Source organism: Cheilinus undulatus, linkage group 2 (genome assembly GCF_018320785.1).
Source record: "Cheilinus undulatus linkage group 2, ASM1832078v1, whole genome shotgun sequence".
NCBI lineage: Eukaryota > Metazoa > Chordata > Actinopteri > Labriformes > Labridae > Cheilinus > Cheilinus undulatus.
In genome coordinates, this window is record NC_054866.1 from 37,791,176 (window position 1) to 37,817,748 (window position 26,573).

At 41.9% G+C, this 26,573-nt stretch overlaps 1 protein-coding gene across 1 annotated transcript in view; it reads right to left on the reverse strand.

Moving 5' to 3' along the window:
- Positions 1-26,300, reverse strand: part of map3k10 (mitogen-activated protein kinase kinase kinase 10) — a 56,283-nt gene extending 29,983 nt beyond the window's left edge. Inside the window, exon 1 of the mRNA XM_041814135.1 lies at positions 23,471-26,300. Within this exon, the coding sequence (XP_041670069.1) occupies positions 23,471-24,464 (994 nt within the window). The 5' untranslated portion in view covers positions 24,465-26,300. The remainder of the gene's footprint in view (positions 1-23,470) is intronic.
- Between the last annotated feature and the right edge of the window lie 273 nt (positions 26,301-26,573).

Genomic DNA, 26,573 nt, shown 5'->3' on the forward strand with positions numbered 1-26,573 from the left:
CAGGCCTTCACTGACGCCTTGGATTAGTTAAGAGGCTAGATTAAGCCCACGCTTGTGCAGTGGCTAAAGTCCTTGTGTCTGTCAGACGTTTGAGTCCAATCCTCACGGCATGCCACCCCCACTCTCTTTCCCATGTCTGTCTTTTCTCCCGTGTTCCTGATATTTCCCTATCCGAGTGATTCCCTGGGATTCCCAGGGGCTCAAAGTTATGGCAGGGGGTATGCGGCAAGGCAAAATAAAGTCCATGCAGAACATTTAGAACTGCTACCAAAATGTGGCACATTTTATAAGAGAGCCTTCCAAGGAAATAGAGATAACAGTGATCAAGACATCTTAACACCTATGACAAAGGCAAGAAAATACAATCTTCTTCAGAGAACTAGATCCTTCCTATTGCCACATCCAATCAGTCTGAGGTTTTTTTTTTTTTTTTGCTGTTGCCTCATCCATGAAAAAATTGGACATTGAAACTGAGACAAGAGTGGCACTCTCAACTCAGAAGATTAGAACTGCAGTCACTGTACATTTAGTAGACAACTTTTGAAACAATCCAAAAAATAGAAAGCAAAATTGAATGGAGGTTTCTGGAGTGGAGGAGGGTTGCAGCGTCCACACTGAAATGACAGGCTGACTGTGAAAGAGAAAATAACAGATTTAAAATATGACAGGTGCATGATTATTGGTAAGATGAGGTTGAGGCAGAAACTGATTTGCTTAGTGCTTAAGAGAGTGAATAGCCATAATCAGCAGAGTATGTATGACAAAAATTTGTTAGCAAAAGGCATGACTATATCTGTAGCATTTATCAATATACTGCATATGTGTGTATTGTGATAAGTCTATGTCGTGGCTTGGAAGTGTTTTTCTGCCAAAGGAGGTCTCACAGATAAAGTCTGGGAACCACTGTCCTATCCTGTTTCAGACCCTGCTCCTCCTCCCTTTCCCTTCAACAGACTCTTTTGCAACCTACTCTACAGGGTGCAAAAAAAAGATGTAGCCAGAAGAGTGGCACAGCTGTGGTGCATAGTCAGCAAAACGTGTTCAACTTTCTTACAAACACCTGCTCCTTTGACACCTTAACGTAACTCTCCACACCTCAAAACATCTGAACAACACCTTCACACTTTCTTATATCTATCTGCCAAGAGCTTCTGCCCAACACCACCAAAGTCAGTGGCCTGATTGACATGGCATCGAGGCGACGGTTCAAAAACACAGATGTGATTTAGGCCCATGGGATGCTGAGCAGCCTGCATCTCTGCCCTGCAGGCCCTGATGTCTCCATCTCTGTTTCTGCAAAGATCAAAACCTTGCATACAAAAAAAGGCAACCTCCCCCTCTAACCCCGCCGCCTTATGACTGTCTCTTCATCTCTGTTACCCCCCTCCATCAGTCATCCGTCTATGTTCCTCCCTCTGTGATGGTGCCCACTGCTCCACTGTCTGCTGTTTCAGCTGTCGCCAGCCTGGCTGTGATCACAACACACCAGGGAGAAGAAACGAGAGAAGAGAAAGCAAAAAGAGTGGACGGACACAAAAAAACACAAAGTGACTGAGAGGTGGATTGTGTGTACATAATGTAAGAAGAGGTGGGGGTAAAAGATGTGGGGGCAAAGCAGGTCTGAAGACGAAGAATGGGGGAGGGGAGCTGGAGAATGAGAAGGAAAGAGGCAAGAAGAGGACGTTAAAAATGACACGAGAGGGAGAGCTGCAGAAATTAGGCCAAGAGCAGAGAGTGAAATATTGGGAAGAAGCAGCTGAAAAGGAGAGAAGAGTCAACGCAGGAGAAAAAAGAGAGTGAGACAGGGTAGAAAAGGAACAAGCAGTACGAGAGAGGGGGTAATAATGAGAGGATGAAAAGATGCAGGCTACTAGAGGTAAAGAGAGATGACTGGAGGGAGAGCTTTTGTCATTTTTTCCTGGCAGCACATACCAGATGTCTTTGTATCTCAATAGGTCTCTCCATTTTCCCCTGGCTTTCACACATCTTTTCTCTCAAGAGATTTCAAGCACTGGGAGATATAAAACATCTCTTCAAACACACACTCACACAGAAATAAACTTCAAATCCTCCCATTTCTTAAAATCTGAGTGCATTTAGTTCAAAGAAAGCATGAAAAATTCAAACACAGCTGCATGGATTGAGTTTACAGCTTGACAAATCTGTTCCTGCATCAAAATTTCTCAGTTCAGGAATCTAAGAGCTGCAAAAATATAGCAGTTTGGTTACATATGAGGTTCAATAAGAGCATCTCCATACATAGTATTATCATTAAAGCTAAAAACTGATGCATATGATGGCAAGATGTGCAGCACATAACTGCATCTCCAATTCTTGTCCATGAAGGTTGTAGTGAATCTGCTCCCATGTCACTGATACCCTGGCTCGACTCCATGTGTACCACCACAGGCCATCGGGGCTCTAATCCTGAGCCGAGCCGTGGCACAGTTTCACCCTGCAGCCATTCACTTTGTCTGCACACAAATGCAGCTGCCAGATTCGTGTGACCAGGCAGACTTTCTCTCTGAAGATGGAGGTATTAAATGAGGCGGCTTTCTCCTTTAGCTCTTTTTTAGGATGTGTGAGTGTGGGATATGAAAAAGAGGAAACTTAAGGTACAGTGTTAGAATTTGGGATAAAGTATGAGCTATTTTGGTGAGAGGCTGATGGAGGACTTGAACTTTGATTGCTTCTTGAAGTTTCACCCATTGACCTATCATTAAGCCCCGTCCCCTTAACTCATCCTGGCAAACAATCAGCATGCTGCCTACATTAAGGTAACATAAAACACATCAGACTGTGCAGCAGTGGAAACATGTTCTGTGGAGTGACAAATCACACTCCTCTGTTTGGCAGTGGGATGGATGCATCTGGGTTTGGCAGATGTTCAGAGAACGTTACGTGCCTGACTGTATGATGCTAACTGTGAAGGTTGGTGGAGGAGGGATAATGGTATGGGGCTGTTTTTCAGGGTTTGGGCTAGGCCCCTTATCTCCAGTGAAGGTCACTCTTAATGCTCTAGCATACCAAGACATTTTAGACAATGCTATGCTAACAACTTTGTGGCAACAGTTTGGGGAAAGTCCTTTTCTATCCCAACATCACTGCACTTCAGTGCACAAAGCAAGGACTATAAAGACATGGTTTGATGAGTTTGGTGTAGAAGAACATGACTGGTGCTCACAGAGCACTGAGCAAAACCCCACTGAGCACGTTTGGGATGAACTGGAATAGAGACCCTGAGCCAGGCCTTCTTGTTCAACGTTACTGCCTGTCTTCATAAATGCTCTACAGAATGAATGGTCACAGATTCCCACAAAAACACTCTAAGATCTTGTGGAAAGCCTGTTTGTTCTTTTTCACTTACTCACTGATACCGTGGATAGATATACATGTGGCATTTACACAGTGGCTGACCGGGACAATCTCCTTTAAGGAACATGTGTAAAAGAGCAAATTGGGACAATTTCAGATGCAGGCTTTCATAAAATTTTCAGGGCAGTTAAAGGAGTGCATGAGCGGAAGGGGCTTCAGACAGACACACATGGTTTTGTTCTGTCATGCAGGCTCTAGTGAATATGAAGATGCTGTTTTGCCTCTGTTAGGCCTCTCTTAAAACCTCCTCAGCCAACTCAGTGATGGAGATATTTCACTTCCATAAAGCCCCATCTTCCACTGGCTGTGTAAAAGGGGCTTAAGTATCTACATTTTTAAAGAACGTAATCACACAGGGTGTAACTGATTAGAGCCACAATTTACCATAAAACTGAGCGGTGTTTTCTTTTTTAATAAATGATTATTCATGAGTTATGGATGGACCTGAGCTCTCAGCAGGTAGTTCAAGAAACCAGTCAAGAGGACAAAATGACAACATGTTAACTCATGTAATCTTTCCTGTGTGAGTGAACGTAAATGTTGAATAAAACATTAGCATATTGACTCCCTGGGTTGTTAGACTCCTAACGTGCATTAAACTGCCTGTTGTCAGACTGAAGTGTCCTCTTGTTGACTCCACTCTGAAAGTGGGTGAAGGACTTTCCTGCTCAGGGGACACCCAGCGCCCTCTCTACTTGGCCTGACTCCCTGCTCCCCGTGCCAGGCTGCTATGCAGCAACAATGACCCTCTAACAGCCGAGTCACTGAACGTACAGCAGCCTAAGAGGTGTCAATGTAAGTGGGATTGTGTGACATTACTGTTATCACTAATGTACAGCTTGACCCGGGACACACAGAGCCATACAGTGTCTTTACTCCACAGGAAACTTTGACAAAAGAACTAGAACTTATTTCTAGCTAAAGTACAATTAAAAAGACTACAAGTGTACTGTTTCTGTTACTCCAGTTGAGTTTCTTCTTTGTCATCTCCATTCCATATCAAAACCACCTCTCATGACGCTGCTCCAGAGACACTCCAACTGACCGAGGAGCGGAGGTGAATTTAAAGCGATGATAAGGAAAGGAAACCGCCTGTGGGATTAAAAGGTAGTGTTTACTACACTACTGTTTGCTACAGGACTGTTTGTACTGTTTGTCTCCTGACTCTGAGCAAATTAAATACTCTTCAGGCCTGCAGACAGGGATGTCACACTAGAAGCTATAGGATCAGCCTTTTGTTGGTAAATGCAAATACATTGCAGTTACATAACTTACTGGTGCACAGTTGTTTGCTCATAAATGTGTGTCTGGAAGCAGTTTCAGGGACCAAATGTGGCATCTTCATGAACATTTTAACAGCGATCACTTATGAGGGAAACTAATTGAGAAGTCATTCTAACTCATGATATATAAATCTTTTGTGCCAAATATGGATATTCAGTAAAAACAAAGCAAAACAAAACAAAAAAACCAAACAAACAAAAAAACTTTTCCTCACACATTTCCCTGCCAGTAGGACTCGCATACTATTTTTCCTTTCTGATACGATTCCAATACCAAGGTGTTGGGTATCGGCTGATACCAGCGTGAACTGTGACTGTGCAGACTAGCAAATTATTTTGGACCTATATTTGACTCAGAACATGGCTCTGCAAATAGAATCATAATGTAGAGCATCTCTGTGACCCTAAAGTTGTTTTCCTGCTGATCATTGAGTTTTACTCCTAAATATTAAAACAACATTAATACAGTGGGCTGCATCAGAGACTCTCTCTATCTCTCTCTCCTTCTGGACATGAATGCAGAACAGCCTGCAACCGGCCAACAGACCCTCACAAAGGGCAAAAAATATGGCGGTTAGCATTCGAGTTAGCTTTAGAGCAAGCGGTAAGTTGATTAAAATGGATAAAAAGACGTTAAACATCAGGTTTACTGGCGTGGATTTAATCATTAAATTCCCAAAAAGTCACACATGTTCCAGGCACGCTGAAAACGGATTCAAAGGCATCAATGGGGAGGCACAACAGCTAGCTTCATGAGGGAAAAACAAGTAAGAGGCAACGATTTATGGTTCAAAAGTTATTCAACATTTGATAAACTGTGTCACTTCTTGTTGTGTATGACAGCACTGGAAGACATTTCAACTGTCGGTTCTTCTTCGCTGCTCTAAAAACAGTAGCCTGTGCATGCAGTGCTTTCTGGCAGCAAAGAAGAATTGATTTCTGGTTTATAGCGCTAACATTTAGCACGGCTAAACGAAGCAAAATATAAAGCTAAACCAAACAGTGTCAGATCAGTGCATAAACTTGTGTACTCGCTGATATCAATACCTGCATTTTAAGCAGTATCAGACGTCTCGGAACAACGGTATTGTATCAGGCCACATCATATTGTATCATACTGTATTGTTTTATATTGTATATATCTGCATAATACCATACTGACTAATTTCATATCACAACATATTGTATTGTCCTGTACTGTATGATGCCATTGTGTTGTAGTGTATCATATTCTGTTGTATAGTGTACCAGATCATACCTAGTATGATATTGTACTTCATTGTATTTCTTCGTATTTTAATAAAATCTTGTGTCATATATTTTTCTGTACTGTATCAAAGCTCATAGGATCTTAGTGGATTGTTTAGTATAGTATGCTGAGTTATGTTGTCATTTCTGCACCTAGAGATCATAAGCAGTAAATCAAATCATCTGCTTGTGCTGCAGATCTAAATCTGGTTCACATCTAAAGCTGTTGTTCAGCAGTTCAAAATGTTCAACACTACGATGTGTAAATGTGTGTCAGTATGTTTACGGGTCCACAGAGAGCTATGAGCTGCAATGCAGTAAAAAGAGAGCAGCAAGTCATCCCTGATAACTGGTTTTAAATCAGCTTTCTATCGACCAGTGGAGAAAACAATTCCCACGTCTGTGTGTGTGGATGCATGCGTGTGAATTCATTTGTAATCATGCAGCCATTGACCGGTGTCACCATTTGGCTCTGTTGTGTGACTGTCTCTCTCTCTCTGTCTCTGTCAACATCTGTTAGCAGTGTGGCCGAGTTCACACAGTGCCAGAGACCTGAAACTAGTCCAAAGTCTTTGGAACAATCCTCACTCTTGTACTCCTACATGTTCTGAGTGTTTTAGGTTCTTTAGATGCCTGTAGTTTAACCCATTCTGCATCTTCAGATAACTAATGCAAAGAAAAACTGAAATCATGTGGTTCTCAGTGTGCATCATGTAGTTACTGTCAGTGTAGCACTTAATTTCTGTGTGCTTTTCTCCCTGCTGTTGCAGCTGTCAGAATAACATTATGTGTCTAAAATTAGGTCCTTCATCGTGAGACAGAGCTGACACACATTTTCACCCACACTTAAAGTCTGAGATTATTGAATAATGAACAACACTGGAGCTGTTGTATTATGGCAGTGTAAGAAAATAATACAACAAATCACACAAATAAAAGCAGGAAATATTACAAAGCATTTTTGTCCAAGGCTTGCTTTTTCAAACACAGCATTTCTGAGTCTACACAGTGTTTTAGGGAGTCTGCAGTCACATTTGCTGTGCTTTAAGCCAGTGCAATCATGCTATGGTCAAAATGGCTGTGCTAACAAGTTGATGTTTAGCAGGTTTATCATGTTTACCATCTTAGTTGAGGATAATAACAAGCAAATATTTGCTCATTAGCATGAAAAACAAGGTAGCGCAAAGACTGATGGACTTTGTTATTGCTTTTGTAGATATCTGGTCACAAAAAGAAGTACTAAACAGGTTAAAATGTTAACATGCTGATTGTTAGTTGAAGTTATGGCACTGATAAATTTATTAAAGTCCATTCTACAGGGGATGAGGGTTTGTGTGCCAATTATCAATACAGTCCTTCTAATTCCTGCTGAGACTGAACTCTTAAAACCACAGCTGTCAATGCCAGCGGAGCTAAAAGCAAGTGTGGGATTTCATAGTCAGTTCAGTACTCAAGTTGTCACACCACCTTATGAATGAGTAGTCAATATTTTACCATTAAAAAACAGATTGGTCACAGTCGGGCCTGCCAGTGGCCTACCAAGCCTTAAAAGAGCCGCAACTGGACACTAAAGAGCCACATGCGGCTCGAGAGCCGCAAGATGAGTGTCACTGATATAAGGGTAAAAGACAGGTAACTTTAATTCTTCTCAGAAGAGGCTGAACATTCAGCTTTGGGGTCCCCTATTGACTTGTGGGGCATAGTCCACTTAAAGCAAGAACGGCTCTGTCTTCAAACAACAAAAATTCAGAGGTTGGACATGAGTCATGCAAGCTGTGCAATAAAGAAGGTAAAACCCTGCAGCAACACTGGTCTTCATCCATACACAACACCAGACTAATTAGCATTTAGCAGCAACAGCTAGGGTCACAGGGCTATTCTGTGTCATGTCTACTAGCATTGAATGATGATGTAAACTCAAGCCTGTAGTAAGCGATTTATTTTAATCCACATTATTATATGAAAAGTATGAAAAAACAGCAAGAGAGTTATTTAAAAGTTAAATATTGTATTTGCATTTATTAATAGCTAGGTGATTATATACGGACAATTTGAATCTACTTCGATCTCTAAAAATCTGAATTTAAGTTTAAAGTGTAAAAACCTTTAAACCATACCTTTTGTTATCCTCTACAATAAAGACAAGCTGCTGGAGTGAATTCAGCGTAGGACATGCTTATTACATCAAATAAATGTGTATCCTGATACATGGCCTCTGTATTGTATCGCGCGGCTGTGGGAAATACCCAGCCCTATCCCGGATAATGGCTTTTACACTGACTAGACAAACACCATTAACTCTCTAAAGCCCTCCCTTTCCAAAAATGTAATGTGAGCATATCACCAATAATCCATTTTGTTGGATTACCAAGCTCATCTTTCTGCTCTGTAACATGACGTGAGCTAATGGGACTGTTTGCCCTTTTAGTAATGATTCTCTCGAGTGTTACCTTAGCTGTCATACAGCCAGATCATGTCTATCGAGGTTATACATATCATTTTCTTACTACTAATTATTTCTCACCAAGTATATTCAGTCAGACAAGCCAGAAAGTAATGAAACATTACACAATTAATGACGGTCACATTAATGATCATTTAAGTATAAGGTATTCAATTACTGATACCTATCCCTTGAAGCAAGTGCAGAGAATCTATCCATCCATTTTCCGCTTATCCTGTTGGGGGTCATGGGGGGGCTGAAGCCTATCCCAGCTGTCATTGGGTGAGAGGCGGGGTACACCCTGGACTGGTCGCCAGTCAATCACAGGGCTAACATATAGAGACAGACAACCAGACATGCTCACATTCACACCTACAGCCAATTTTATAGTCACCAGTTAACCTAATGAGCATGTTTTTGGTGGTGGTGGGAGGAAGCCGGAGTACCCGGAGAGAACCCATGCGTGCACGGGGAGAACATGCACACTCCACACAGAAAGGCCCTGGCCAGGAAGCGAACCAGGGACCTTCTTGCTGTGTGGCAACAGTGCTAACCCCTGCACCATCGTGCAGCCCACACAGAGAATCACCAAAGATCAAATGATTTATCATTGACTGATAGTCATTTAGTAATTTCAGATTGAACCAGAGAGATGTTTAATGGATGACTTGTAGCTGACAGAATGGTTGAAAAGAATGCTAATGTAGACTGTAAGTAATTTAAGGGGATAATTCATAATATAATAGATAAGCACTGAATATGTTAGTTTTAGCTAATTTAATTTAATGTTATCATTACAGGTAAGGTTGTCAAAAATTGTTAATACTTAAGTTTCTTGTAAGTCCCCAAAAAGTGTGCAATTTAGACAATGTATAGATGTTGGAGGTGGGGCAGGTTTTGACAATTAAAGACAACAAATTACCCGCTATTGGTCGCCTTAGATTTAAATTGCTGTTGTATTTGACCTTTAGATATATCAGTTAAATGGCCTGTATATTGTACAGCAGGACACAGATAGGATGGGTAACTGCAGCGTACAGTCCATCAAGGCTGCTAGCCTTAATCTGAATCTGGCTCACAGAGAGAAAGAAGAATGGTTTGACCTCCTCACAAACTGCCCTTCTACTTCTCCATCTCTCCCTCCCCCCATCCATCTCTCCATTCCCTTTCCCAGCCGAGCCTCCAGGGGTTTCTCTACAGCAACTACCGCTGCTTTCCTGCTCCACTCCGCTTCCCATCCTGCCTTGCCTCTATCCATCTGAACGCTCTGTCATTCACAGCCTATAGTCGCCCCTCGATGCCTCTATCTCCCATCCTTCGCTCCCCCCTCCCTCCTCCCTGCACTGACTCCTGCCATTGTGAGTCCTGCTCCTGCTCCTCTGTCTTGGGCTGCTGTGTGAGAATGGGGTCATTGTTGCCCTGTTGCAGAGTGTACGTGTGTGATAGTAGGAGGGTGAGTTCTCTGCCACAGCCCGAGCATGCCCTGCTGTCCGACCTCCATGTGCACAGGCCTATATATTCAGATGCGTTTAAACGTGGCCTGAGAAAAAGAAATGTCAACAGAGCTTGTTGTCTCATCATTCTGTCCACCAACTGAACTTCTAAGAGAAGTCCAATTTGGAAAATGCCAATATTTTACAATAAAATTAACAGAATTGTACTCTTCCACTGGCATAGCTGATGTGAGAAAGCAGCAGGAAATGTTCAGGAGCTCCATATTTAAGTACATGTATTTGAATGCAATGCCATTTCAGTTCCCGTTGATGTAATGGTCAGGTGCCTAACAACTTTTGTCCATATAGTGTATCTTTGAAGAAAGTGGACCATATGAAACAGTCACAACTGGCAGATGTATTGTACAACCGTTTATGCCATTTCTTTGTGTTAATACAAAATAATGCGGCTTAGTTTGATTTTGTTGAACAGTTGCAGGCTCCAGGTCTCAAATCAAACTAGTTTGACTTGAGCAGAGTTTTAAGTCTGTGTACAGCAGTTTCATATACCTCGGTCAACTTTCTGCAATGTACACATCTGAAAAAAGTATTCCAAAATTGAAACTTGAACCACACATACATATCATTCATTAAATCCAAGTCAATGTGAAACTTTAACATCTCGACCCCCCGATAGTAGCCTTTTCTCTCCAGTGCCAGCAGTCTTGTTAGCTCACAGTCCAGTTAGTCACAGCGTTGGCCTCCACAGCTCAGTCTCTGCAGGATTAGCAGCCGACACCGACCACCACTCTAATCCTTTCCTCAACAGACTCACTCTTATTCTCTCTCTTTCACACACACATCACAGCCAGATGCATGCTTCAAAACAACAGCCACCATATCAAGCCTTTCTAATCTTTTAACTAGGTATTAAATTTACGTTCAGTGCTGAATTCATGCTTATTTTATTTGCAAATTAACAAAAATCTAAAGAAACAGCCAAAAGAATGAAATCCATTATTTTGCTTTTTTCTTGCTTTTCTAATGTAAGTACTCTAAGAGCAAACAGTATACTCTGAAGGCCTGCCTAGATACACCATTAACATGATTGTTTTCTGTGTAAGCAACGCATCCAACAGCAGGTAATGTCAACCGATCTCTGTCTTTATTGTGTGTAGCTAATAGCTTCTGCATTCACATTTGAACATCGCCTTGAAGTACAATTTCCATATACGTATATATATAGGTTTTATTAGTGAGTAGAATTGAGGTGGACTTATCTGAAAACAAATATTCAAAAGGAAGTCAAATAAGAGCTGTATACACAAATATCCATGTTGATATAGTCAGCCTATATGACATTTATGTAGGAGTGGACTTCATGTACAGATAAGACCCGACCTGTGTCCTGCTGCAGGTAGTGTCAGGTGATCGGATCACCTCTATTGTCTTACCAGCAGCTGATTCACTGCTTCTATAGAGCTCTATGTAAAGTGTCAATGATTCTTGGTGACAAACATCTACCTTTTAAAGATACTGTGACTCACTGTCATATCCTGGTAGCGCTAATGAAACAATGCAGATCACAAAAGCTCAGTGCCCAATTACTCATCTTTTTTGGAGCTTTATCATATCACACAGCAAACATCACAATGTTGAACTAGCTAACACTGACTGTTACATGACTGTAGGACTGTAATACGGAGAGTTGGACTGTAACATGGACTAAAACATGGACTGTTAAATGGATTGTTTGACTGTTATGTGGAGAGTTGGACTGTTCCATAGACTGTTGGACAGTTGTATGGGCTGTTGGACTGTTACATGGACTGAAACATGGACTGCTGGACTGTTACATGGACTGCCAGACTGTTACATGGATTGTTGGACTGTTACATGGGCTGCCAGACTGTAACATGGATTGTTGGACTGTTACATGGGCTGCCAGACTGTAACATGGATTGTTGGACTGTTACATGGACTGAAACATGGACTGCTGGACTGTTACATGGACTGCCAGACTGTTACATGGATTGTTGGACTGTTACATGGGCTGCCAGACTGTAACATGGATTGTTGGACTGTTACATGGACTGCCAGACTGTAACATGGATTGTTGGACTGTTACATGGACTGAAACATGGACTGCTGGGCTGTTACATGGACTGCCAGACTGTTACATGGATTGTTGGACTGTTACATGGACTGAAACATGGATTGCTGGACTGTTACATGGACTGAAACATGGCCAGTTGGACTGTTGGTCTGTTACATGAACTGCTGGACTGTAACATGGACTGTTAGACTATTAGGTGGACAGTTGGACTATTATATAGATTATTCAGCTCTTACATGGACTGTTGGACTATTGCATGGTCTGTTACATGGACTGAAACATGGCAAGTTGGACTGTTACATGGCCAGTTGGACTACTACATGAACTGTTGGACTGTTACATGGACTGTAAGACTATTAAGTGGACAGTTGGACTGTTGCATAGATTATTCAGCTGTTATATGGACTGTTGGACTATTGCACGGTCTATTCCATGGTCTGTTACATGGACTGAAACATGGCCAGTTGGACTGTTACGTGGCCAGTTGGACTGTTACATGAACTGTTAGACTATTTTTTAAGATTTATTTTTGGGCATTTTTGTGCCTTTATTAGATAGAGGAGGACAGTGGAGAGAGTTGGAAACATGGTCAATAGTGGGGAGAGACATGCGGTAAAGGGCCTCAGGCCAGATTCGAACCTGGGCCGCTCGCATACATGGAGAGCGCCTTTACAGACAGTTAGACTGTTTCATTGATTATTCAGCTGTTACATGGACTGTTGGACTATTGCATGGTCTGTTACATGAACTGGTGCATGGGCTGTTGGACTGTTACATGGTCTGTTGGACTTTAATGTGTACTATTAGACTGTCCCAAGGACTGTTAGACTTTTGCATGGTCTGTTGGATTAACTTATGGACTGTTACATGAACTGTTGGACTGTTCCATGGATGGTTGGTCTGTTGCATTAACTGTTACATGGTCTGTTTGTCTGTTACCTGGACTGGGACTGTAACATGAACCGCTTGGAACTGTTCCATTGACTTTTGCTCTGTTACATGAACTGTTGGGACTGTTCCATGGACCGTTGGTCTGTTGTATGGATGGTTACATAGACTGCTGGACTGTTCCATGGACTGTTAGATGGATTGTTGGACTGTTACATGAACTATTTGGACTGTTCCATTGACTTTTGCTCTGTTACATGAACTGTTGGACTGCTCCATGGACCGTCTGTCTGTTGCATGAACTATTACATGGACTGTTACATGGCCTGTTGGTCTGTTCCATGACTGTTAGATGGACTGTTGGACTGGTACATAAACTGTTTGGACTGTTCCATTGACTGATCTGTTACATGATCTGTTACATGAAATGCTGCATGGACTGTTGTACTGTTTACGTGGACTGGACTGTTATAACCCTTAAAAGTGAGGATTTCTCTAGTTCTGTTGGAAATAGTTGAGATAATGCGTGTACTCAACTAAAATACAGAGCTGTTGACATTTTTCACATTAACTTAGACATTTCAGTGCATAAATTCAAAATTTCACCTTAAATCAAAAACAACTAATGACTCTACAAGCATAATTGATTTTTCCTTGTCACATTCAATCATGCCTGGGTTTTACTCTTCACTGTATGGTTCATAGTTATTTAGAGCTCTGAGTCTTTTCATTGTTTCTGCGTTAATCTTGCATGCCAGTCGAGCCAATAGAGAAGGACTTGTGCCCTATGGGACACAAGAGGCTGATCCAGGATCAGAGTGACAGGTAAGGCATCACCACAGGGGGCAATGACCTGCCAACCCACAAACACGCTGTGACATCACTCTAAGGAGGTCATGGTAATCAGATTATCCCCTTTACACAAACTAACACTCTACTGTGAGTCTGACGGAGAGCAGCACACAAAATAGACTCTCACACATGCACACGCTTTCAAAGTTTAACTTGGCAGAGATAAAATTAGACAAAAGCATCAGAGTGATCCAAAAATAAACACCCAGTGTTGTTAAAGATTAGTAAGCTTCAAACACACACACTCTTAACAGCAGTGTCACGTTTTGTCTTGATGAGCGTCTCTGTGGGAGAGTGAAGATATGTTTCCTGAGTGCAGGAGAAGCTGGCTGATGGGACACAGAGCAGAGGCTCCGGGGCCTGAGCTGCTCTGTAACCACACTGATGCCAAGCGGTCGGCGGTTTGAAGAGGACACCTGAGACCAGCGCACCTGGACAATGAGCTGAGGTGTAACCCTAAACTAAGATGAACCGCTGTTTATCCCCCACGCTCGCCCTGTCTCACTGTTTCCCATCAGTCTTCTCACTGGCTTCATGTATCTCCTCTCTCTGTGATCTACTGCATGCTTTAATTTCCCAGAAGTAGAAAACAATTATTTTTAATTCTGTAGCATTTTTAGCATTATTAGGTGGAAATATATGGAACAAAATTTAGGAAATATTAAATATCGTTATAAATTAAACTACTTAGCAGCATTTTAATCTTCTCTTAGGAGTTTCTGGCTAATTATTAGACAGGTTAGACTAATACTGATGCATTTTTATGACATACAAAAGAAAACAAGAAAAAATTAAAATTTATTATACCAATAGTCCTAATTTGCTTTAGCAGCTGCGGGCAAGGCTCTACCTGCATATCACCAAAACAGTTTTTGTTTACAATATTTCAGCAGAAGGTTCACTATTAGTAATACATTCAACTATTAGCAGAAATCAGGAAATTTTGTGAAAGAAAACATGACTGATGCATGTACAGGAAGAGATTAGGAAAGAGTCATTTAGTCCAAAAGGGCACCAAAGTCAACACAAACAAAAAAGAGACATCAAAATCAGCCCCCATTTTCTAAAATATAGTGATGGACCCTTTAATGCCATCTTGACTTTAATTCAGTCTTATAATCAAACTATGAGAAAAGAAATGTGATTGGTTGGTGTTTGTGCATATCCCTAGAACTGCTGACTCAAGCGCTCTGTCTGCAATTGCATCAAAATAACATTTGCATATATTAACTAAAACAATGATAAAACACCAACTAAAGACGGTCTATAAATAAGACTATACAGTAGGTGTGTGGGGTGCAACACCTTTTTAGTGCCGGTCCTGGAGGGACTGAGCTTTTTAGATAAAAGTACAGGACAGATCAGACTCCAATCCTCTTAATCTTGACACCAAAGATTGCTTACATGCTGTGGGTCAGGGATTTTATTACATCTTATTACATCTCCTGAAGGGTTTGTACAGTTGAAACCAATTTTGGTGTTAAGTTTATTGATGGTATTGTTTGTAAGGTTGCCAAAATTGCTTTGCTGCTTTTCAATAGCATGTGTTTCAAACTAATAGAAAAGTACAGAATGTATAAATAACCGGTAGTTCTTTATTCATATTTTGCCAAAAGCTGATGTGATTGAAAAAAAAACATTAGTCAATTCCACAATGTTGCAAACATATCTGTGCAGTTTAGACACTGTGTAGAACTTTGCCTGAATTTTTGGTGATTGAAAACAAGAAAGTTTCAAAGAAATGGTGTCCAGGGCTTTTTGTCTAGCTATGGCAAATAAAAAGGAATTAAAACTGTTAAGATTTTACTGTAATTGTAACCTTACATGCTAGAGAGGCTGATTCATATATCAATTGCACCTGAGCAGTACAGGCTAGTGCTGGCATAGCGTATAAACAGTGGAGCTTGTCGGTGGCTAAATTCCTTGCCAAGCCCTATCGAGAGAAGTGCAAAAACAGGGTGTATGCAAAGTGAAGGCACGCTGCAAATTATTGTCTAAATAATCTTCAAGTGTGTCAACACAATTATTTTACTGTTCTAAATGGTATCATAGCCTCCCAAACACTGAATCATAAATTTCAACATTTAAGCTTCTAGGTCGTAATTGCATCCAACAGAATACCCACAACGACCAATGAGAGTGAGCAGACTGTACCTTCATCCCAGGCAGAATTCATCTATATTCTTTTCCTTGTTTTATCATTTCTTTTGCAACTGTAACGCATGTCAGTCCATGGGTTTTTTTCCATTATGAAGTCACATTTGATCACGATTCTTTGAAATCCTCATTACATTAAGGAATGTGGTTGACTTCTGATAAAACTGCTGCTATAAAATAGCTACATTGAGCTAACTGCTACATCAGTGGCAGCCATTGCTATTGACTTCTAGGAAAACTTATCCCCACCCGTAGTGACTGTCTTGCTCTCTTTCAATGATGCTGATTGGTCCGAAAAATTTTCAGGTTTGGCACAAAAGTAGTAGATTGGAGCTTCACAAGTTAGATTTGCCTGATGACAGACGAAGTCTGGCCAATCCATCTGCTCTGCAAGGTTACTGAAATCATATCCAAGCATAAAAATCTGGTAGTGTGACAACACTAAATGTGTTCTTTCACAAAGAATACTTTGATTTCAGTTAAATTTGAATTGCAGGACTTACGCATTATTGTTAAACTGTTGTGATGCATCTTTGTATAAAAGATCAGAATACTTCTTTAATCTTATTCTCCCAAAATCTTATGTCACTACCTCTGCCTTGTGGCCTTCTTTCCTTCTAGACATCACCAGGCTAATGCAAACATCCCTCACTAAGCGTGTGAGTCACAGTCTAATCGTGTACTTAACTATTAGCACCCACACATTTTCAGCAAGATTGGTTAACCAGGGAGAAAACAATGACATTCTTGCGTGCCTTATGTAGCTTTTTTCAAACAGACAATACTCTAAATTGGGGGACTGACATTTTGCTCAGCAGTTGACAGCGGCTAGCAGCTGTATGACTCAGTGACACAGAAGCAGAGCCCGTGTCACCATGGAAAGGCGGCGTCATGGCGTTGTTGCCAGGGCACTGCTGTCCAATACACGTCTGATCCCTCAGCGTCTCTTTGAAATCGCACAAGGAAGGAGGGAGAGAAAGTGGGTGCACATGTTAAAGAGAGAGACATGATGGGATGAAGTGAGAAAGCTATGAAGAAGAGAGGGATTGAAGATTAAGAAACATGTTGGAAGATCAGCAGCGACTGTGCTAGAGCCAGACTAAAAGGCCTTTAGTCAGCATCCTGCACACTCCACCCATATTTGTGCACTCCCTCCCCCATCACTCATGTCACTTAGGATAAACACACTCGGTCTGACCTGCACGTATACAGTGCATGCACACATACACTCTAACAAAAAATGCACTTAGATGTGCGCTGTGTGTTATTTCTTTGATGCACTAACAACTGCAACTGCGTCTTTAAACAGCAAGTAGCACAAAGGACCAAAAATAGCACAGTGAGTTGCAGAGCAGAACTGCTCTCCTCAAGGAGGGGAGGAAAGAGGAGGAGGAGGAGGATGGAGAGCAGGAGGAGGTGCAGAGAGGAATGACAGGGAAAAGATGGAAAAAGGAGACCAGCTCTACAGGACTCAGAGACCATGCTGGGTTCAATTTCAGATTCATATTCTGTGTCAGCTCCTGGAAAACCTGCATTATGTGTATCCAGTAATAATCCTTATCATCATATTCCTGTAATGTTGTGAAATAGTTATAATGATCTAAAACTATCCACTTATCTGTGCCAGTACATTTCACAAAGGTCAGTCTGAGTGAGTAATACATTTGACCGCATACATAATATCTGGACAGCAGACAGGTCAATATCAGAAGTGGGACAATTAATCAATGCAGCAGCATATCACAACAACAGGCTAACTGGAAGGTACCTAACAGTTCTGTCATTACTGGTAAGGTGCTGTGCACTTTGAGTACAAAATCGAAATGATGAGAAATATAATTCAGTGAATGATGATGAAACAATGAGAAAATTGTCGAAACACAATTTTGGCCTTAAAGTTGAAATGTTGAGGCTAAAGTCAGCCCAACAGTCATGGGCATGACTGACAGCATCAGGAGCTTCAAGAGCCTTAACATGGTAACACTGACTACCACGCTGTGTTCATGAAGTAAAAGGAAAAGAATCTCTTCGTGGTTGAATCCAGTTTTCGATAAAGGCATTTTGCTGAGACAGTCAAGATTTGCTATTTGTTATAATCCAATAAGGTTTGACTTCATTCTCAAAATTTGGACTTTTTTTTCTCAAAATTATATTTCTATCTTAATCTTGAGATTTTGACTTTATTCGCGACATCCAGTGCCAAGCGTCAAATGGAATAGTGAAAGCAAACTGAAACTGGACTGTGGAGCAGTGGAAAATGTTCTGTGGAGCGATTATGCTTCTCTGTTTGGCAGTCAGCTGGAAAAATTTGGGTTTGGTGGATATCAGGAGAAAGTTACCTGCCTGACTGCATTGTGCCAACTGTGAAGTTGGCCCCTTATCTCCAGTGATCTCCAGACATTTTGGGCAATGCTATACTTCCAACTTTGTGGCAACAATTTAGGGAAGGCCCTTTTCTGTTCCAACATCACTGTGCTCCAGTGCACAAAGCAAGGACTACAAAGACATGGTTTGATTAGTTTGGTGTGAAAGAACTTGACTGGTCTGCACAGAGCCCTGACCTCAACCCTACTGAGCACCTTTGGGGTGAGCTGAAACAGAGATTGTGAGTCAGGCCTTCTTGTCCAACATCATTGCCTGGCCTCAAAAATGCTATACAGAATGAATGGGCACAAATTCTCACAGAAACACACCAAAATCCTGGGCTAACTCCACATTAAAGTACATGCATTACAGTCCCTGTTGGTGTAATATTTAGGTGACTGTATACTTTTGTCCATATAGTATATATATCCTTTGAGAAATGTTCATGTCTTTATAGGCACACACCGTATGATGGGTGATTTTTTTTTTCAATAACTCATCTATTTTGGTCTAAGTGGGAATATTGAGTTCTGCAGGAGCATGGCTGATATGACTAGAAGACTGCATAGTATAGTATTAGTCAAAAGGCCTAATGTCCGGCCTAGCTCCTGTGTCTCTGTCTGTTTCCAGGCTGACCTTAGGTTAGTTTGAGACAGTGTTTTCAACATGGTAGCCACTGTGGACTGGTTTTAAAATCTCTCTTTATTAACCAAATGGCTGACATCACTCAGGCTCCATCCAGTGTTTGACTGATATCCAAAGTTCTTGCTAAGCTACTGAGCTCTGGACTATAGCATCATACAGTAGTGCAGTAAATCAATATATTTTTATCTGGCTGAGTAGCAAAAAGATCAAGCTTATTTTCCAGAACTGTTCACAATGGCATGTTTCAGTCTTTTTTAAAAGGAGAGTACGAAAAGGATAAACCTATTCCTATTTACTCCCACCTTGTGTCAACATCGGTCACCAACAAAGTACAATAATTAAAAAACAATAAATACATTCTCCCTAGTCATACTCTCCTGTCATTTTACTCCATTTACCTTTCTTCAACTATTGCAGTCTGATATTAAAGTCCTAATGAAAGTATTGCTTCGCACATCTATTTCTTACGAGAGGTGCGTTGGAGGCAAAGGTATCCAACAAACAACTCAAAGGAAACTCCTGCACACTGCCTAACTTACAAAAAAGAGATATTTTTTTGCAATGTTTCGGTATAGTCTCTGAATTTTTGACAAAACTGGAACTACTGCGTGGTGGTGATAAAATACCTCTGCAAAGGCATCCAAACCCTGGACAGTGAAAATAGACTGGTGGGTCAAAAAGATAGGCTAGGGTACTTTCTGTGGCCTTGTCATTGGTAGAAATCTTACCTCTTTAATGTTATAAGAGCAAACTTTGGACTACAGAACTAGTAAAGGGCTTGGGGGTAAAACTATGCATAAAATAACAAGCAAGGGAAGAACATGGGGCTCAATGACCTTGACCTTTGACCTCTCAAATCTGATCAGTTCATCCTTGAGTCAGAGTAGACTTTTGTGTAAAGTTTAATAAAAATATCTAAAGGCATTCTTGAGAAGTCATGATCACAAGAATGGTCCAGGTTCTTTATATTTGCCGGTAAGGCTGTTCTGGGATCACCCTGCCCTTCCAGGGGCCTTTAAACAAAAGAAACAAGCACACGTTTCCTGTGCATACAAGGAAAGCCTGAGGCAGGTAAAGAAGCAGCAGAAAACAGGGCAGGGCAGTCATCAATGACAACAGCATGATATTGACTGAGTCAGATGCAGAATAAAGAAGTAACTGGGGTGGAGGAGGGTTGCAAAAGCAGCTTGCAGAGGGAGCTGCAAAGAGATGGCATGCTGTGGCAGCTTAAATAAGGCGACATGAGTGCATTTAGCCAATAGGAAGCTTAGAGTGAATCAGCTGGCAGTCACCTGATAAGGGCTTGCGTGAGATCAGGTGATCTCAAAGAAATGGCAACGCTTGACACAGTTGACAGCAGGAACTAAAGCTATTTGCTCAATAAAACTGTAGAATTTCTCATCAATAAGCAAGGGTTTGATAACTTCTTAGAAGTAGTTTCCAGTCCAACTAGGGTTGGGTATGTGTTTTTTTTTCTGATACCAGTACTAAATTGATACTTTTTATACAATGCTGTGCCTTTACGGTGCCATTTACAACAGTACTGTAATAGACTCGCAGAAATATCTTTATGAGATGCCAGTCAAACATGGGATAAGAAAGGGAAACTGGTGTAACAAAAAATAAACCACACAAATTCCAGAATGTATTTCTTGCCTTTCTTTTGGGGTGGCAGGGTATTGAAATGAAGATTCAATAACTGTGTTGTAATTTGGACCCATGGATATCAAAAGTGTTGGTACTGGCACGTCAGTACCAGATTTCAATACTCATCCCAAGTCCAACACAATGTAAGTCAACAACAGCATGTAAACTAGGGCTGGGACGATTCACTTTTCTCCCGATTCGATTTTTTACGATTTTTTAGGTGCCGATTCGATTTAAATCACGATTCTACGATATTGCCGATTTTTGCAATCTTTTGTTAGCTTTTTAAACACCAGTGAAAAAGATGAATGATAATGATGCCTACAGACTATATCAGGAAAAATACACATCACATGTGTATAACGATACATCACAAAATGTGTCTAACTAGAGAATACAAAACAGTTATAAAATGGTCAAGTGCAGGATTTCTCAGTTTATTCACAACAATTTAGTATCAATTTCACAGAATTTGACACAGACTGAGCTAAATACTGAATATGAAGTGCATAAAGTCTATACATATGTGTGTAGTATATATATGTATAACTTATTATGTAATTTTAAGTTAATATCGAATTTAACAATGTAGAATCAAGCTATTTAAAAAATATATAGTCCTGCATCATCTCGCATTTTACCTATCTTTGCTCAATCTGAAGATGAGGATTTTCCCCATTTGTTGCACGGAATTAAAATGCTACCGTTATTTTTTTTAAGAAAAGGGGAATAAATTATTATAGAGTGAATGTACTCCAATCCTTTATATTTCATATTTTATCAGTTTTTTATGTCATCACATAATGTGTTTGCGGAGGGAGATTATGAGAGACGAGCTGATCGTCACGTCCAGCTTTAAGACTGATGGACTGTGTTTTGCGGAGGGCATGACGTAACAGGCCAGTATTTCTTTCTTGTATTACCAAAGCCGTCATTCTTAACGACACTACACGGGACAGGTCCTTACAAATAATACGACTGTGATTATGGTTGCATGAGTAGAGACCAGCGGTAGCTTCAACAGGCTTGTTTGTTGACGTTAACCGTTAGCTGTAGCGCTAACGCGATGATGCCTAACTTGTAGATTCGTCGTGTTGTCTGAGTATTTTACTCTGGCGTGGCATATCTTGCAAACGACTGTCGAACTCCTGTCTAAGTTTGTGCTGTCTTTAATGTTTTGGAAGCCAAAGTGAGTCTACACATCCACTATGAATGCGGCAGAAGTCGCTCTGCTGGGTAGGTAAAAGCAACCGGCTCACGCAGACCAGAAGTCTCGTGTGATCTCGTTGTCTCAAGAGAGAAGAGGCAAGAGTCAACTGCCAGCTGGCGATGCCTGCCGCCAACTAGCGGTCAAGGGGTGAAATTACACCACAAACTACCGCACCAACAAAGTGAATAATTAACAAATTAATTAAATATCGATACTGCATTTTAAAATATCGATACAATATCGCGCCAGGAAGTATCGCGATATTTCAGTGTATCGATTTTTCGTCCCACCCTTAATGTAAACATAAGTTAACAAACAGCAATATTTGTAGCTTTTTGTTTTTTATTTTTTTACTTCTGGTGGCGTTGCTCTGCCAGGGTGCTACTGCCAACAGCAATCTTCTTTATTGTTTATTGGTAAATTATGTAGACTTTTCTGTGTCAGACTGCTGTTTCAACCATGTGAGGTAACCTGCTGTCGTCTCAACTGAGGGCTGGTTAGCTGATTAGCATTCTTGCTGCTCAGATAAAGACTCTATTTTGCTATGAGTGCTTTATGTCTCCTTAAAAATGGAATATTTCCAATTAAAGGTGAGAACTAGAACTTAAATGTGGGGTAGGGCTTTGATTGTGGGAAAACAAGTGTGTCCCAATTCTCTTTTGAATCGATGGCTAGGGGGCTAAGGGCTACATAGCCCTTGAAATTAAGATTTTTAAGGACCATACTTGAAATCAAGGGGAATGATACATTTCCCACCATGCACTGCATTCACTTGGGAAATGGCACTACGGACTACTAAGGAGGCGCATACATGTAAATACTTTAGCATTTATAAATGATTAGAAAAAATACAACAGTTGTTTTTTCTCATATATTCAATCTTTAGCTACTGGGGATGAGAGTTGATTGTATTTTCGGTATGTCCACGTGTAAACCAGGGCTATTAACTGTATAAATACATGAAGATCAACACTGAGATCCATAGTATGAACTAGATGGTTGAAGCTTTATTGCAACCTCTGATGACACAGCTATTTATCAGCAAAGTGTGATGATGAACAGCAATCAAGCAGCGTCTCATTCTGAAGGGAAGATTTTCAGCCCTACCCCTTACCACTCTGTTTCGAGGGACAAGGGGAAGGGGTAGACGAAGGTGAAGGGCTAAGGGGTAGAAATGGGATTGACCCTCATTGTGAATTATCTGTGTGCTACTTATCAAAAATGTAATTTATAGCAGAAAGCTCATCAAACTTTCAGTATGTGTGGTTTTTTTGCAACAAAAAATGATGGTATATTCTTGACACTGTTAGCTTAGCATAGTACAAAGGCTGTGAATAGAGTCCATGTCCAAATTCACCCACTATTTTATATCTCGTTCTACTTGCGTGACGAGTACATCTGATGGTCACTAAACAAGCAATAAATGCAGACACATGAAAAGAGAAACAGTCAGGGAACAGCAAAGATGACGTTACCATTTTTGAGATAAACTAAAGTCATGTGGACACTGTTTTTTTGTTGTTGTTGTTGTTATTGAGCCAATAATCTCATTATATTACACACTGTTTTACTCAACCATTGTCTGATTCTGTCCAAAGCTAACAAACAAGTTAAGGTCAAGTGTTTTATAAAATGAGTGTTAGTTTGATGGTCAAAACCACTATGACCAAACTAAATTAACCCCCTAACAGTTCTCTGCTTGAGTTCAGCTCTTTAGTGTTACCATCAGGGGTATACTATATGGCAGCGATAGGATATTCCCTTCATTATTTACATTAAGGATAAGTCACACTTATTCACACTACTTACTATTGCTGGACTTGAGGTCTCTGTGGATGATGGGTACGAAGGCCTTGTTGTGCAGGTAATCCATTCCTGTGGCGATCTGCACCGCCCAATTCACCAGAACACGTGGAGGAACTTTCTTTCCAGCAAGCGCTCTGTTCAGCGCCCCCCCTCTGGCGTACTCCATCACCAAGCACAGGTTGGGCTCCTGGAGGCAGACCCCCCGTAGAGCAATTATGTTGGGGTGCCGGAGCATCCAGAAGAGCCGGGCCTCCTGTCGAACACTCTCCGCTGTAACACTAATATCTTCATCCGGGTCTTGCCTGGCGGCCTTTACCGCTACTTCTTGTCCCCGCCATACTCCTTTGTACACCTTCCCAAACCCCCCAGCTCCAATCACCTCCTCCAGGAGCAGTTCTGAGAAGTCTATCTCCAAGGGGCACTCCCCCACCCCACCTACCACCAGCCCTCCTGCAGTCAGCTGTTGGTAGTTGGCAGAGTCGCCTCTTGTGACATAGTTGCTTGGAAAGATACCCACCTTGTCCTGGATCTTCCCCGTCCACCAGCCCTCATCCCCAGACACTTTGGAGTCTTTGGAGAGAACCTCAAGAAGGTCCCCGCGCCGCAGGGTTAACTCCTCATCTGCTGTGGCCTCGTAGTCAAACACCGCCGTCCAGTAGGGATTTGGGTTGTTACCCCCACAGCGGTGACCTGGATGGGAGTCTGGGGAGTCTGAAGAGGACATGGTGGAGTTCCAGCTGCTTCCATTCTCCACCTGCACGATGGGGGCCGGAAACATCGGTGGCGGAGGGGTCATATTCGGGGGCATGGAGGAGGAGGTAGAAGAAGGGGGCCCCAGGGGGATTAGACAAGGAGGAGGTGGGGAGCAGCAGCCCCCACAGCTGGTGCAGGACAGGGGGGCTGTTGTGCTGCTTGCTCTGCCGTATGGGTTCATGGCAGCCTGACTGCTGTTTGACTCTGTTGGCCTGCCCTCTGTCAACTCAAGCACAAAATCCATACAGGGCCCATCTACAGAGACAAGGTGTCCTCGACCACCGGCAGAGGGGGGGAGAGGGGATCAGAGGAGGCTGTGACCGCTCCCCCCCATCACCACATACCGCGTTTGAGACTGTGCCAAATCCTGTCACCAGTTGCTGCTGTTCTATTGATACAGAGTGTGTAAGTAACATGTATTCCCAAAGGCAGGTTCACTCAGGGACAATGCTCAGCATGTCAAATGGATCCATGAGTGTAGCCTCCCTCCCAATAAAAATTGACTGTTTCCACAGTTGTGTTTTTAGAAAGCTGGCCCCGATTCTATAGCATGATTGTTTCACAAGCAGCAGGTCTGATGACACATTTAGAAAGATGCCTTCAGAGTGAAAAGTTCCTGGTTGACATTTTTCTCTCAGATAATAAAAATACTGAGTAACGAAATAAAAGATTTCCTACATCGGTGTTGCAATTAAGAGCAGATTACCTTAATTTAAGAAAACCTACATCAGGGCTTATTGTTGACTACTGTATATTTTTGAATCTTTGGACTCAATAAATATAGATCAGCCCATTCAGAAATAATGCCTTTACTCTGAGAAATACAGAAACACTATGATGTGATATTATAAAAGCCAGGATGGATTATTTTGACAGAAATATGGACTAGTTAAGCTGCCAATAAAACCGCAGTCTGTGTTTGAAATCCTCTGAGCAGGGGTCCTCGTTATTTCTCTTCCAGCCCAGTGTTGATGCACCTCCCCCGCCTGCCATCTCCTTGAACACGGGCTGATTCCTCTGTAGTGCTGAGCGTGTTTGCAAATATCCACTGGATATTCGCCCTACATCCCCACAAGCCGGTCCAGGCTAAATCCTACATGCATGGCCACTCGTGAGCCGGTTGATCGTCCATGAATAGCCGTGCACAAAAAAAGCCCTGTCCATTTTAATAAGACAGATGAGGGAATCAAAGACAGGAGCCGACGACTGGGCGGCAGGTATTCAACACAGAGCAGGAAAGTGGCACCATGTTCAGCATCCAGCAGCCGAGTCTTCCAGCACAACAAACCCGCCCCCGTTTATGTGCAGCGGCCTGCTTCAGTCGCCTCTGCTGGGCTACATTTGAGATGATGACGAGCCCAGCTCGATTACAAAAGAAACTCTTCTTCTCTGGAGACATTAAAGAGATGCCAGCATTTCTCATTATCCTACAGCCTCGAGAGCACGCGTGGTTCAACGATACTCTTGTAGAGAGGTTTTATTTTCTTCCTTTAATATCCACGACTTCTTTAAGAGAGGCACACACCAACACACGGCGGCAACAAGGTGGAAAATGTTGTCAGCGAAGGTTTGCATGAAGGCGATGCAGCTTTACAGTGGCTCTGATCCGAGGGCGCGAGCCAAAATAAGGCGATGAAGAGATCCACACTGGCTCCATGGTTCCTTTATCATAAAACCTGCCCTTTTTATAATAATAATAATAATAACAATAATAATTATTATTATTAATAATAATAATAATAATTTAGTAGACCCTATTTATTCTGAGCGTTCAACGTTGTAGGTTTCCAGTCCCTGCTAGCGTCTTCCGTCTCCGACTTTATTTAAATAGCCTACGTATTTGACGTTTACTGTAACCTAACCTGGACACTGAAGGCAGCAACATCCACCGACATAGTCTCTTGCTTGGGCGTGTGGTTTCATCCGAGTAAGAACAGGGACCATCCAGGTCAGTAACCCAGTTTGCCCACAGTTGAAAATAAAAGCCCCCGGGAGTCTCAGTCCGTGCCGCTCAGCCTTCTGTCCGGAGGTCCGTCGTTTTCAAAAGGGCTTTATCTCCACAAAAAGCAGTGACATTTCGAGCCACAGCGGCGAGCTGTCAGTCTGCTAGGCTGACTTTGCATCCAAATACACCGGGGGTGCAGTCAGCGTACGTACCGACAAGTGCTTCCTCTGTCGCAGATCTACCAAACACATGGATGGTTGATGAACGAAGGCTTTTTACCAACACACCCCATTCACGTCAGTGCAGATCAGCACGCGGGGCGGAGTGGAGGAAACCACAGTCCGTTGGAACGACACTGATGGCATTATGGGTGATGAAGTTTCTTAGGGATCTCCTGCTGACCTACAT